Below are 14,650 nucleotides of genomic sequence, written 5' to 3'. Positions count from 1 at the left end.
TCTTGCCCCGCATCGCGTCCTCCATGAGGCCCTGTTCTCAGGACTTGGGGAGTACTCCTCCCCCTCTCCCCCCGCTTCGCCCTCGGGAAGGATGGTGGACAGTGGTTAGGCTGCCGGTCCTGCTGCCTTGAGCACGAGCTGAGACTGTGGTTGCTGGAGGACCTGACAGGCAGCAGGACTGGAGGAGGAGAAGGGAGCACGGTGGAGGCGCCATGGGGGGCAGTTTGGGGATGTTGAAGTGATGGCGGGCCCCGGAGCACGCTGAGCCGCTGGCGTGGACCGCCGGGCTCTGTCTGGGCGGTGCCGTCTTAGCCAATGGGAGCGTGGCTCGAGCCGAGCCCCCGTGGCTGCAGCCTCCGGCCGGCGGATAAGAAGTGTGGCGCTGCCATTGGCTGCGCTGACTCCGCGGTGTGTCGAGCGAGGGGAGGCTGCGCCTGCGCGTCTCAGGCGTCCCGCGCTCTGCTTAAGTGCTGGAGCGAGCGGGAGAAGGCGTGAGGCTGGCTGTTCGCCCTAGGCCATTTCGGGGAGGGTTCGGTGCTGCCCGCGTCGTTGAGCTCCGCGCGTTTTTTTCCAGCCAGTCGGCCAAAATTGGCTTAGAGTCAGCTGATGCAGAGTCATCGGCTAACCTTGCGAGGAGTTAGTTGCAGGGGCACGTATATAATTACGGAGGGCCGCCTGCAGGCCTCCTGCTGCCGGGATCCTTTATGATGCAGCATTTGTCCTATTTTCTCCCTGAGCGTTGGGAGCCTGGCCCTGCACGGGTTTATATACACCCCCAGGCCGGCGAGGAAGCTGACCTTTGGAGTTTGTGCAACTCTCATACTCTCTCCATACACATTTGTATAGTGTCTGTTTCCTACCGGACACCAGCTTAGGTATTTTGAACGCAGAAGTGAATGATAGAACACGTGGATCCTATCTGAGGGGCGCTCACAGTCCAGGTGGGAATTAGTAGTTAAGACAGGGGCTTGAATGCTTCAATACCTCTATTCCTACTCGTTTAGGTAAGTGCTATTCTAAGTGCTATTACAGAGGCACAGAAGGAAGCGACGAAATGCGAATGTAGGCGAGAGATTGATTTTTTAGTTAGGACACCAGAAAGGCATCCTGGTGGAGTGTTATTTGAATCAGGACTTGGTCATATGAAGAAGGCACACGTGGTATAGGATGAGCAAGATGCAGAAATTGGAGAGTTCAGGGCTTGCCAATGATGGTATCGCAAATGGTAATGAGTAGATGGAAAAGGATGACTAGAAACATGATTTGGAGCGGCCAGGTGAGGCCCAGATTGTATACCCTGATTTGAAATGTCTTAAGCGCTTATGAATAGAATGGCTCTTTAATCTGTCAGTTGTGGTACTATTATTTTTTTAATATCTGCACCAAAACCTTGGGAATATTTTTATTTTTCATTCTTGCACATCCTCCATTAAATTTGTCTGTTAAATCATATTGGGCTCTTCAAGATGTAGCCAGACTCTGACCACTTCTAATCACCTTCGTGGTTTCCCTTTTATGTATCCCCAGAGAATACCTTTCCACATTTCACTGGAGCTGTGCAGTGCAGGACCTTTGTGGCTATAAATTGTGCCCCTTGATTACTGCCATAGCATCTACATGGTCTCCCTGCTTCTGCTTTGGTTCATCCTCAGTTTATTGTTAACCCAGTGAGACTTACTGTATTATTGTATTAAGTCTGATCATAGTATTCCTCTGCTGAAAACCCTTTTAAGTAATTTGCATATTATGTGCCTACTGTATACAGGGCACTGTTAGGTGTTAGAGATATGACAGTGACAAAAGCAGACCAAAACTCCTGCCCTCAGAGTTTACATTCTAATGGGACTGAGAGCCAACAAGATAAATAAGTGCAATGTGTATAACGTTCTAATGTGGTAAGTCAAGGAGGGGGAAAAAATAGAAGCAGCAAAAGGGATAGAAAATGTCAGGATGGGGTGGGATTGGTGGGGTGGCCAGGGAATGTTTTACTGAGTAAACATTTGAGTAAAAGACTGAAGTGAGAGAATGAGCTTGTGGACGGTGAGGGGGAAGAATGTTCTAGGTAGAGGGAAAAGGAAGGGCAGAGTTTCCAAAGCAGGAGCTTGCTTGTCATGTTCTAAGTATAGCCAGAAAGCCACTGTGACTAAGGGCAGTGAACGAGAGGGATGAGGCCAGAGAGGTCATGAGAACCCAGATCATGGACAGTCGTGGGGGCAATTCGTAGTGATTTTGGCTTTTAGTTCGAGCAAGAGTTTGGTGCAGGAGTGACATGATCAAGTTTGTATTTCACAAGGTCATGTAGACCTGTGTTGAGCCGTGTCTGAAGAGGGGAAAGGGTGAAAGCAGGAAGCCTGGTTGGGAAGCGGTTGCAATAATCCAGGCAAAAAGTGATGAAGGCTTAGACAAAGATGTTATCCGAGGGTCCTAGATATATTGTGAAGGTGGAGTCAGGATGTGCTGACAGCTTAGCCGTGGAATGTGCAAAAAAGAGAGGGATCAAGAATGAGGAAGATGTAGAGAGGCAGATATTCAATGCCATAGCACAAGCTCAGTTTTGGACAGGCTCAAGTATAAAATATACCTATTATAATTTATAATAATAAATTAAGTTCATAATATATAATATATACTAATATAAATTAAGTTCGAGTATAGTATATGCCTATTAAAATTTATAATAATAAATTAGATACATGTTAAACATTCCAGTGGGGATGTCGGTTGGGCAGGTAGATACATAAGTCTGGAGTTTGGAGGAGAAGGCTGGGTGGAGATAAACATTTAGGAGTTGATAGCATGTATTTCTTATTTATTTATTTTAAATTAATTAAGTGAGAGAGAGAACGGGGGAGGGGCAGAGAGAGAGGGAGAGAGAGAACCCCTAGCAGGTTCTGCGCTGACAGTGCAGAGCCTGATGTGGGGCTTGATCTCCCAAATCGTGAGGTCATGACCTGAGCCGCAGTCTAGAGTTGGATGCTTAATCGACTGAGTCACCCAGGCACCCCTGTAAATCAAATTTAAAGCTATGAGAGCTCATCATGGTGGTGCAAAGAGCCCACAAATGGAGCCCTGAGCCTCCTGTCGTTTAGCGGTCTGACTTGAACTTGATAGGCAAGTCCTATTCTCCTAGGGATGGAACACCTGCTTAATCTGGCATTTGTGATTATGGCAATTTTGACAGCCCTGGTAACACTTTCTCTCAGGGAAGGACAGATGAGAACTAGAGAGGAGGAGGCACGTGTTGCTGTTGTCATTGCAAGATCTACAGGGTGGCAGTCTCAGAATATGGGGCAGGCTTAAGAATTAATAATGCTCAGGGGCGTCTGGGTGGTTCAGTTTGTTGGATGTCTGACTTTGGCTCAGGTCTTGATCTCATGGTCCATGGGTTCAAGCCCCGCATCGGGCTCTGTGCTGACAGGTCACAACCTGGAGGCTGCATCAGATTCTGTGTCACCCCTGTCTCTTTGCCCCTTCCCGGCTCATGCTCCATCTTGCTCTGTCTCTCAAAAATGAATATATGTTAAAAAAAATTTTTTTAAAGAATTAGTAATAACGCTGTGCAGAAAGAACCTGCTTTCAGTGTATTTTAGCTAGTATTGTTTCGGCTCCAAGGAACAGGGACTATAACCATATTTAAATAACATGGAGAATAAGCATCTTGTATGCCTTACAGAGCTGGAGGACTGGAGGGCAAATGAGTCTCAGAAATAGGCCTGTCCTGAGGTGGTTCTGTTGTTGTGTTTCTCTTTTTTCTCCACGTCCATTTCTCCTCCTTCCTGCATGTGGGCCTGGCTCTTCTCTCGGCAGACTGGCTTTCTCCCTGTGCCTCTCTGGCTTCAGGCCCCGTGTAGCTTGGCTGTCCCCCTCCCCACTGCTGCAGCTAGCTCACTTGTCCCTGCCCCACAGAGGCTGATTTGCATTCTTTCCCAGTGCCCGGGAACAGAAGGATGGGTTTTCTCCCGGACCCAGTCCTCTGCGGCCAGAGGTGAGGTCTCACTGTTGGGCTGCAGCTGCAGAGGCCAAATCCTGTGTGGGTCTGAGAGGACAGGGATCAGGTGAGCAGGACAGATACCCCAAAAGATGACGACTTCAGAGAGTGGTGGTGCTTTATTATCAGAGGAGAGTTGGCATCACCTCAGTTTAATCAGGTGCCTGGAATGTCTCTCAGACTAACTAAAGTGCCTGTATTAGGTTTGCCTTCGCTGTACTGGGCTATGAAGTTAAATCCTTGGCTTGTACCGAAGGGCTCTGTCACACATAGCCATATGAGTCACCCTTGCATTTATGATAAAATGGTGAGACCATCGTCTACTATATCATTTAATGTTCCATATAATGCTTTTAGACTTTGGTTCCAGAATAGTCCTATCTCTAAGGAATAACAGGCATCTTTTTCAAGTTAGGGCTTTAAACCTTGTCAGGTTTCCCGGTTGTATGGCCTTAAGGAAGTCCCTGTTAACTATGTAGTTAGCATGTGTAGCTGAGCTGGGCTGGAACTTTTAGGCAAAGCCATATATACTAAGTAATCAGAAGGGAAATAGCCAAAGGATAATACGTCTCTATCTGCGTAGGGATTTCAAACTCCAACGCCCATGGAGTCCAGGAAGTTAACAAAGGTGATTGTAGGTAGGCTTAAGATAGACAGTAAGTGTAAACTTTGTATTGAGTTCAAGCATAACTTAGCGGCCTAGTTGCATTGCCCTAGTTGCATTGCTTTTTAAAACACAAGGCTGGCCAAACAAAACAGCCAGGTAGGACACATTGGAGGCAACCTGCCAATTGTCAGAACTGGAATCTCACACAGAAGCTCACTGGTCTTAAAGCTGCTCAGTGTGGGGTCCCCTCCTAGGAAGATTCCTGCCTAAACCCAGCTTGCCCTCCTCAGTAGGACAGGGCCTTCCTTTCCCACTTGGTATTGCCACGGCCCATCCAGACTTCATATCTCGAATCACATATGTTCTTTTTCCTGCCTAAGCCCTGCCTCCTGTGTTCCTGTTTCCTGCTGATTCCTCACCTTTTTCAAGGATGTCAGTATAGGGAATGTCTGTCCCTTACAAGGGAGACCTTGATCCTGACCCACAGGAATGCAACCAGCTGTGTCCTCTGCAAGATAGTCCTGTCAGAATGTGACAAGGGAGCCCAGCATCGGGGCAAGGATGCACACACTGTTTTTTTTTGGAGAGGAGGTACATTCCGCGGGTTATACATTGAAAATGGAAAGGAGGTGTCCTTGAGAGTAGACTCAGGTGTTTTCAGCATGAGGAAAGATTCTCCCAGATTACAGATTGACACGTGAGCATCTTGATTTTGTGACAGTATCTTAGAAATTTGGTCACTGGCGGTCAAGCTGCCTGTGCCAAGTTGCCCTGGGGCAGCTGACTGAGCTCAAGGTTCAGGAGACTGTCCCCACCGCCACTGGTACTCTGCCTTCTTGTAGCACCCGCCTGTCACAGCCACCTCTGCCTCCAAGCCAAAAGACAAGTGAGGGCTCTTCAAGGTTGAGAACTCCATATTTACAGAGAGGAAAGACCAGCACAAAGCATTAAGATGGCAAACGTCCCCAAAGACTACGTGGGAATGCCACTGCCTATAGCACTGTGTTTGGGTGAAAAAAGCAACTTGTTTAAGAAACTTAAAAAAGAGGGGCACCTGGATGACTTAGTCGGTGAAGTGTCCGACTTCGGCTCAGGTTACGATCTCACAGCTCGTGAGTTCGAGCCCTGTCTTGGGCTCTGTGCTGACAGCTCGGAGCCTGGAGCCTGCTTCGGATTCTGTGTCTCCCTCTCCCTCAACCCCTCCCCCGCTCACACTTCATCTCTCTTCTTTTGAAAATAAAGATTAAAAAAAAAAAAACTTAAAAAAGAAGAGATCTAAAATTCTACCATTCTGTGTGTAAGAGACTACATTGTGACTAGTGCCTTATTCAAGGGGCTGAGTTTTCACGTTCTTTAAGCTATTTTTGACTCCAATCCTTTTCCATATTGCTGACTCGAGGGAAAATAAAATTGAAAGCAGCCCTCTGTTTGGAGATAATATTGAAGTAGTCTCTACCACAGGCACTGAGCAGAAGGCATGGAAGTGTTTTAATTATAGACAACTGGATTTGGAGTCACCCAGTGGTGGTGACCTCAGACTCTAGTCCTGACGGGAGAGGTGGAGATGTGTGTACTCAGCCAGCTCAGCCACTTGGGTGGGGGAGGGAGGCACCCAGGTAAAGAATATGAGCCACATGGGCTTGTGTCTTCTATGAAGGGCTAGTTTGGGCTCCATTTTGCTGTTGCCTGCCAAGTACTTGCCATGGAATCTGCGTTTGGGCTACAGGCTGACCTTCTACACACAGCTCATCTCCACTCAGCAGAGACTCACCGAGTGCCTCCTTTGTGCCAGGCTTCTTTGAGGCATGAGGGGGTCAGTGGTGAACAAAACGGACAAGGCCCCTGGTCCCACTGAAGAGGATAAAGTAAAGAAACAAGGTGATTTTGGATTAAAGAGTGATCTTACAGAGAGCAACCTCTGTGTACTGCATAGGGGATCACAAACAGCCTCTCTGATGTCCCAAGGGTCAGAAGGACTCAGCCATCTAGAGTGAGGGAGGAGCAAAGGCCAGGGTCCTGAGGCAGGAAGGAGCTTGGCACACATGAGAAACTTTCAGAAGGCCAGTGTGGCTACAGAGCAGTGAGCAGAGGGGAGGGTGGTACCAGACAAGGTTGGGAAGGGAGGCAGAGGCCTACTCCAACAGGCATGGAGAAGCTTTTAGGCAAAGGAGTCACATAACTTGACTGTGTTACAAAGATCTTTCTGGCTGCAGTGCTGAGAATAGAGTGCGGTGAGCAGGGGCCAGAGTGGGAGCAAGAGTCTGCTGCAGTGTCCGGGAAAGATCACACAAGCCAAGGGATCCCTACGTGTTTTCTATTCTTGAGGGTTAAGCAGATTAGATACCTCTACCTGCTGTGGCAGTGAACAGCGCAGTGGCTGGCCAGGTAGTGAATTTATTACAGACCTAGTGACCCAGGTGGCTGGTACTCAGGTTTGGGTGGCAGCAAAAGGGCAGGGAGGAGCTGCCTCCTAGGCAGAACCTCATTCCTGATAAGAATGGTCTAACCCCAGGCAGGTGTGCAAAGGAGGGGCTAGAGAGGTTCACCAGGAAAAGACCCACAGCTCCTCCAGCTGTCGTTGCCTTGCTCAGCTCCCTCCTAGCCTCCCTTCCTTCCTTTGGGCCAGGAGGGCTCACTGTTAGCCAGAACGGGAGGGCAACTAATGCACACACCAGTCAACCGTTAATAATGCACAACTGGTCATGATGTGCATGACGTGCGTATGATGTTTTGTCGACGAGTAGTCTTAAGGTGACACCACGTGGTACATGGCCTTGTTGCAATAAGGTTGATTTGACTTCAGAAGAAGGTGGTGGGAGAGACTGGGTGTGCATGTGTTTTAATTTAGTTCGATGGAAGTGTGTCTCATTTTCTAGCTCCAGTCTCCATGCGCTGAGAGCTACTGACGAATTGAGGCTCAGAGCCAGACCCTGTTTTTGGTGGGGTGGGGGAGAGAGGTGGAGAGTTGAGTCCGGTGATACGTGCCATGGGCTGGAAGAGCTGCCTGTGGAAGCACGGTACCAAACAGAGTGCAGGCTGGTGTCCTGAGTCACCACAGATTGGTGATCTGCAGGTTGTGGGGAACACAGACATGAGAATGGGACTCATGGAGTTGGAATCCCCAAGGGGGTAGGTCCCCAGGTCCTTCCTGCGGTTGCTACTTAGCTTGGTTTTAGGATCACTGGCCTGGTCCATCTTTCTCATGTTACAAATGGGTGATGGCTTGCCCAGGGTTGCCCAAGGAGTTGGTGGCACAGCCGGAACCAGAACCAGAACCCAGCCTCCTGACTCTTTCTATCCTATGAAGCTGCAGCTTGATGTAGGCGGTGCAGGAGGACACTGTCTGGTGCCATGAGCAGACCTGGGCCAGACAGACAGGTCCAGTTGGGACTCTCACAACCTGGAGTGAAAATGGCCACTCCCGTCTAAGCCCCTGAAAGGTAAACGCGGGAAGGCAACAAGGCAATGCTGAGTATACATTTTGCGTTTCAGAACCCCCCCCCGGGAGGAGGCTGACCATTCTACCTCTTGTGGCCATAATGCTGACTGCCCGCCTCTTCAGACCCCTGTCACAGCTCCCAGGGAAAACCCTGAGTTTGTGTGATAGAGAAAAGGGAACAAGGTAAGAAACTAAAAGATGGAGGTGCCCTCGAGGGTCACACCTTCTAGGCGAAACAGAGCTCTTCACACACGGATGATGCAGGAGGTGTTAAGGCCTGACCCTCAAAGATGTCTGCCAGCCCCTGCTCTCTACCAGCAAAGGAAACCCAAACGTGCCTGCAACAGACAAAGACTTTCACAGGGCACAGAAGAATATCTTTCAACACTGCTTTATTCTCTTCAACTTTTTATTTTGAAATAACTACCCTTATACAAAGGTTGCAAAATTAGTACAAAGGGTTCCTGTGTCTTTCACCTAACTTCCCTTGCATTGTGCAATCAGCAAAACCAGGAAATTACCACTGATGTGATATGATGGACTGATCTAGAGACCTGATTCAAATTTTACCAAATAGCCTACAAACGGACCCTTTTCCTGGTTCCAGGTACAAACCAGGGTCCCACAGTGCATTTAGTTGTCATGTCTCCTCAGTCTCTTCCTACTGGGGATAGTTCCTCAGTTTTTGTTGTTCATGACCTTGACACTTTGGAAGAATGCCTGTCAGTTTGCGTTTGTGTGATGTTTTGTCATATTTACACTCAGATCTGTATGTCTGGAAGAGTCCTACCTGAGTGAGGTGATGCCCCTCTTGGAACATAGAATGTTCTATGTCTATGGAGACATAGAACGTTGATGTGTCCCAATACTTTGATCTCCTGGATAATTGCTGTTTTTAAAACTTACACATGGAACCAGTTAACTAAAATGTCCTGAGGCTTCACTGAACTGTTTGTGTGATTTAGAGAAAGCATTAAGTACAAATTAAACAAGCAGCTCTTCTTTGAGAACTTCTGGAATTGCCTTTTCCAAGGGGGTTCAGAGTGCTCTGTTACCTCATTTTTGTCTTTTGCAGCACAGAGGCAAGGAAAAAATAATACGTTCTGTTCCTTTATATTTGAAAGGAGAGAAATTAGGTGTCAGGTTAAATTCAAAGTCTCAGCAGCTAGAAAATTGATGGATATTTTCTATACTGATTAATATGTCTGTCTAGAAGAACATGCATTTAGGCTTTTAGCACCATTTTCTTAAAGGCATTTCCTTGGGCTACAGAAGCTTGGTTGGAGATGGGCTTCAACTAGCAGAAGACCTCATATAAGAAGAGTATAGGGGCATCTGGGTGGCACAGTTGGCTGAGCATCTGCCTCTTGATTTCGGCCCAGGTCATGATCCCAGGGTCGTAGGATTGAGCCCCACATTGCACTTCATGCCGTGTCTCTCTTGCTCCCTCTGCCCCTTCCCCTGCTCATGCGCACGTGCTGTCTCTGAAAGGAGGAGGAGGAGGAGGAGAAGGAGGAGGAGGAGGAGGAGGAAGAGGAAGAAGAGGGGGGGAGGATGGGGGGGAGGAGAAGGAGGAGGAGGAGTATAAAATGGCCCTTCCCACAAAGGCAGCATCCCATTGAAGAGAGAATGGAGCCTGGCTCTTTTGAAGGACAATGACCTGATGACCTGCCCTCCCCCAGGAGTGGTGACTTACTGGTGCGTTCCCCACCTCCTGGACACCACCTCCTGGATCCTGGTTATACATACCGGTTGGCTTAACTCCAGTGCTCAGCACTGCCTGCCTGGGCATGACGTGTAATACTCCAGGATAGCCTGACCCAGGCAGAGTGGAGAAGGGCTTCTTTATCCTTTCCAGCCTTGGCTCACGTTAGATTCTTTTGGCAGTCACATCACTTGTGATTCATGGTTGAGCGGACTACTATGTTTTCACATATGCTGCTGTGTGAGGCCATATTTCTCCCAAGCTGCATTGTGTCCCTGACATTTGTCTCTCCTAGACTCCATCTTGTTATGATCAGCCTGTCAAATCACTTAGTCATGACTCCTCTCAGCAGAAAGCTGGGTTACCGGTCATTGTGGCTGATTCATGATGGAGGAACAGAAGGGATAGAGACACAGACTGGTAAGATGGAAAAGAAGCCAGGATTAATGCCCTGGCCAGCATGGGGTGGCATCTCAAATGTGGCCTGGCAAGTTCCCAGATGACAGTACTCTGGGGACCAGGGGCTTCTCCCACAGGCCCTCAGGGAAGTTCCTGCCCCATCTAATGGCGCTGGTAGGTTAGGACAGCAGCCAGCCAGCTCTTCTTCTCTGAATCTGGCTGCTACCTCTTTGGGATTCTACCCCTCAGAAAGTTTACTGACTGTCCCGAGTTGAACTAGAACCGCCTGTGAGACTGGCATAGCTGATGGAGTAAGGGGTTTGGGTGACCCTCAGTTTGCTGCCGCCCCTTCCTGCTGAATCAGAAGGTCAATGGGAGGGGCCTGGGAGCCTGCATTGTAACAAGCTCCCCAGGTGCTTGTCAACTAAAGTTAGAGAATTGAGGTGTTAAGGCCTTTCCAGGCCCAAGAACCCTCAAATTGAGCAGTAGCCCCAAGCTAGGGACCCACAGCAGCTACAGGAGCCTCCCAGTGAGAGAATAGGAGCAGGACGAGGCGATCCCAGCAATGGCCAAGGGGGAAAGGTGAGAAGCCACGCAGTCCCCAGGAGGGTACCCTCATGTTGCTGGAGCTTCCGCATGCTAATCTTGGCCCCACTCCCCTACCTTGTCAAGGTTGTGCCTCTTGGGAGGTGAGTGTGGAGGGATGGAGCCTTGTGCTGGGTAGAGAAGAAAAAATACACCACTGACAGCTGGGTCTGGGCAGTACAGCCTGCTACAGTACACCCAGAGAGAGTCAAGTCTGGGTCCGAATATATTTGAGAATGGGGAAGTAGATGAGAAAAAATCTGGCGGCAAGTCCGTTTGAAATAAGTTCTTTCTCCTGCTGTGACCTTTCTGTTACTTCTCAAAGTATCAAGTAGTACAAAGGAACTTGCAGGGGGAGGAACACATATAATCTGGTCCAGACGGACACCTTGTTCTTTTTTTGCAGATTAACCTCTGGGGTCTTGGAAAAACAGCGATTTTCTTTGGATAAAATCATTTAACTACCTTTGAACATTCTAACTGTACCATTCTGCTCATGAGACCAGCATGTACTAGGATTTAAAGTCCAAAGAGACTCTTCTATGACAGTTCAAACGGACAGGAGTTTACTCTGGCAGATTTTCTACTGGACCCTCGTTTCTGGCTAGTGAACCCCTTGTTCTTGAAGAATGTTGGATAACACATTTTTATGAATATCTAAAAAAACTTTGTTTTGAGTAGATAATATATTAGCAGAGTACAAAATTCAAATGGTAGAAAACAGTACAAGTCTATCTCCTACCTTCTCTCCCCTGTTACCAGCTGCTCACTTGCCTCCACCACCTCCATTTATCATTTCTGGTTTAATATTTGTTTAAAAACTAACTGCACTTCTCCTTCTGGAAAGATGGAGTAGATGTACTTTTCTCTATTGGCTTCCAAAAGGTACGACTAAACCCCCTGGGTATTATGTAAAGCAAGCATAGCAAGATTCTAGAAGATGGAGAGAAGAAGGCAGATCAGCTAGGGACCTCGGGGACTAAGAAACAACACAGTGATGAGCTCTCTAGGTTTTCTTTCCCCTTCATCTATCCCACAGTTGGAGCTGAACCCAAAAATGCCAGTGAGCCTAGGCACAAAAAGCCCCAGCAAAAGCTCGCTCTCTTTAGCCAAAAGACCAGCCTAGCAAGACAGAAAACTGTGGACAATAATCACTGCGCTCTAGGCAGCCACCACAGAAAAAAGCTGTGGCCTCCCCCAGATGGTGAGGTGTTGAGCCTGCACCTCCACCTTCACCAGGCTGTAGTGAGGTACTGCACTCCCTCCATCAGGGGTAGTGTCAGAGAAAGCCAACGAGGGGCCAGGACTTTTGTTCTCACCCAGCAGTAATCAGGCACCCTGCCTGTGTGGGTGGGAGTCAGGGAGAATCAGGACTTTGCCAACCTCTCAGCAGTAGTGAGACCACACTCCCGTGCATGTGGGGAGCAGTAGTGAGACATCCCGACCCCTCCCAGGCAGGGAGTATGAGTGGAGACCTCATAGGGAGCCGGAACTCAATCCCTACCCAGGGCGAACACTTTGCACTTTATGAAGGTAGTATTACCCTGGTTCCAAACTCTACAAATACTGTACAGAAAAAGAGGGGGTGCCTGGGTAGCTCAGTTGGTTGAGCATCTGACTCTTGATTTTGGCCGAGGTCATGATCTCAGAGTGTGTGAGATCGAGCCCTGCGTCGGGCTCCACACTGACAGTGCGGAGCCTGCTTGGGATTCTCTCTCCGCTCTCTCTGCCCCTCCCCCGTCCCTGTGTCTCTCAAAATAAATAAACATTAAAAAAAAAAAAAAAAAAAAGAACCACAGACCAATATCCCTCATGCATACAGATGCAAAAATTCTTAAAATATTAGCAAATAGAATTCAGTAATACACAAAAATATAAACCATGAAAAAATAGGTTTCTTTCAGGAATCATGATAGCACACAAAATAAAAGAATATAAATAAAGTGTATTTTTATATCCTAGCAATGAACTGTGGATATCAAAATTTAAAACAATACCATTTAAAAAACTCAAAAAAATGAGCTACTGAAGCATAAATACAGTAACCATGTACAGGATTTTGTATGCAGGAAACTATACAGTGCTGATGAAAGAAATCAACGATCTAAATAAATCCCATACTATGTTCAGGGATCAAAGAACTCAAAAAAAGTAAAAATGTCAATTTCCCTCAAATTGATATACAAGCTTAGCACAATTTGTATAAAAATCCCAGCCAGATTTTTGTAGATAAGGATAAGATTGTTCTAGAAGTTGTACGAACAGGCAAGGAAAATAGGATAGCAAAAACAGTTTTGAAAAAGAAAAGATGGGAGCACATAGCTCAATGAAACAGAAGAGAGAATCCAGAAATGGACCCACCCAAATATGCCAAACTGATATTTGACAAAGGTGCAAAAGCAATGAAATTCAGAAAAGACAACATTTTCAAAAAATGGTTCTGGAGCAATTGGACATGCTTAGGCCAAAAAAAAAAAAAAAAAAAAATGCACTTTGACCTAAGTCTCACATTGTATACAAAAGTTAACTCAAAATGGATCATGGACTTAAAATGTAAAACACAAAACTATCACACTCTTAGAAAAAAAACAGGAGAAAATCTTTGGGTTCTGGGGTAGACAGAGTTCCAAAACTTGACACCAAAAGCATTACCCATAAAAGGAAAAATTGATGTCAGACTTCATCAAAATGAAACACGTTCCCTCTGCGAAAGAGCCTGTGAAGAGGATGAAGAGACAACTTCCAGGATAGGAGAAAATATTCGCATACTATATATGTGACAGAACTAGCATCTAAAACATGTAACAAACTCTCAAAACTCAATAGTGAGGGGCAGTTGGCTGGCTGAATCAGAGGAGCGTGCGACTCTTGATCTCGGGGTTGTGAGTTCAAGCCCCATGTTGGGTGTGGAGGTAACTTAAAAATAAAATCTTGGGGTGCCTGGGTGGCTCAGTCAGTCAAGCACTGACTTCAGCTCAGGTCATGATCTCACGGTTGGTGAGTTCAAGCCCTGCATCGGGCTCTGTGCTGACAGCCCAGAGCCTGGAGCCTGCTTCAGATTCTGTGTCTCCCTCTCTCTCTCTGCTCCCCCAACCCCAGCTTGTATTCTCTCTCTGTCTCTCAAAAATAAACGTTAAAATTTTTTTAATAAAAAAATAAATAAAATAAAATCTTAAAAAAAAGAATATAGACAAAAGACATGAAGAGGCATCTTACCAAAGAACATATACAGATGGCAAATAAGTACATGAAAAGATGTTCAACATCATTAGCCATTTGAGAAATGCAAATTAGAAACGGTGAGATTATCTTTTTTAGTCATCAGTATGGCTAAAATAAAAGTGGTGAGACCACCAAATGCTGACAAGGATATGGAGAAACTGGATCACTCATCCGTTGCTGCTGTAACGTAGGAGGCTTCAGCCACTTTGCAAAACAGTGTGAAGGTTTCTTAAAAACTAAACATGCAACTACCATATGACCCAGCAATTGCTCTCCTGGGCATTTACCCAAGAGAAAAATAGATTTGCACAAAAACTTGTACAGGAATGTTCATAGCAGCTTTATTTGTAATAACTCCAAACTGGAAACATTCTGGATGCCCTTTAATAGTTGAATGGTCAGGGGCACTTGGCTGGGTCAGTCAGTAGAGCATGCAACTCTTGATCTCAGGGTGGTGATTTCCAGCCCCATGTTGGAGGTGGAGCCTACTTAAAAACAAACAAAAATAGTTGAATGGTTAAACTGTGGTATACCCATGCCATGAAATACAATGTAGCAATAAAAAAAGAATATTGATACATGCAACAATCTGGATGAATCTCCAGAGAATTATGTTCAGTGAAAAAAGCAATCCTAAAAGGTTATATATACTGTGTGACTCCATTTATATAACATTCTTGAAATGACAAAATTGTAGGGATGGAG

General features: G+C 46.7%; 1 protein-coding gene across 4 annotated transcripts in view; it reads left to right on the top strand.

The window, feature by feature from the left end:
- The window catches only part of BDH1 (3-hydroxybutyrate dehydrogenase 1), a 39,514-nt gene that overhangs the window by 889 nt on the left and 23,975 nt on the right, over positions 1-14,650 (top strand). Inside the window, exons 1-3 of one of the 4 annotated variants that reach the window (XM_042955267.1) lie at positions 536-941; positions 6,388-6,473; positions 8,088-8,217. The exons of 1 other annotated variant lie outside the window; for it this stretch is intronic. In XM_042955267.1, the coding sequence (XP_042811201.1) occupies positions 6,401-6,473; positions 8,088-8,217 (203 nt within the window). In that variant the 5' untranslated portion in view covers positions 536-941; positions 6,388-6,400. Of the gene's footprint in view, positions 1-535; positions 942-6,387; positions 6,474-8,087; positions 8,218-14,650 lie in introns of those variants that run through there. 2 more of the 4 variants (XM_042955268.1, XM_042955269.1) reach the window with 2 other exon arrangements.

Source organism: Panthera leo, chromosome C2 (genome assembly GCF_018350215.1).
Source record: "Panthera leo isolate Ple1 chromosome C2, P.leo_Ple1_pat1.1, whole genome shotgun sequence".
Taxonomy (NCBI): Eukaryota; Metazoa; Chordata; class Mammalia; order Carnivora; family Felidae; genus Panthera; species Panthera leo.
This window is presented reverse-complemented; position numbering and strand designations above follow the sequence as displayed.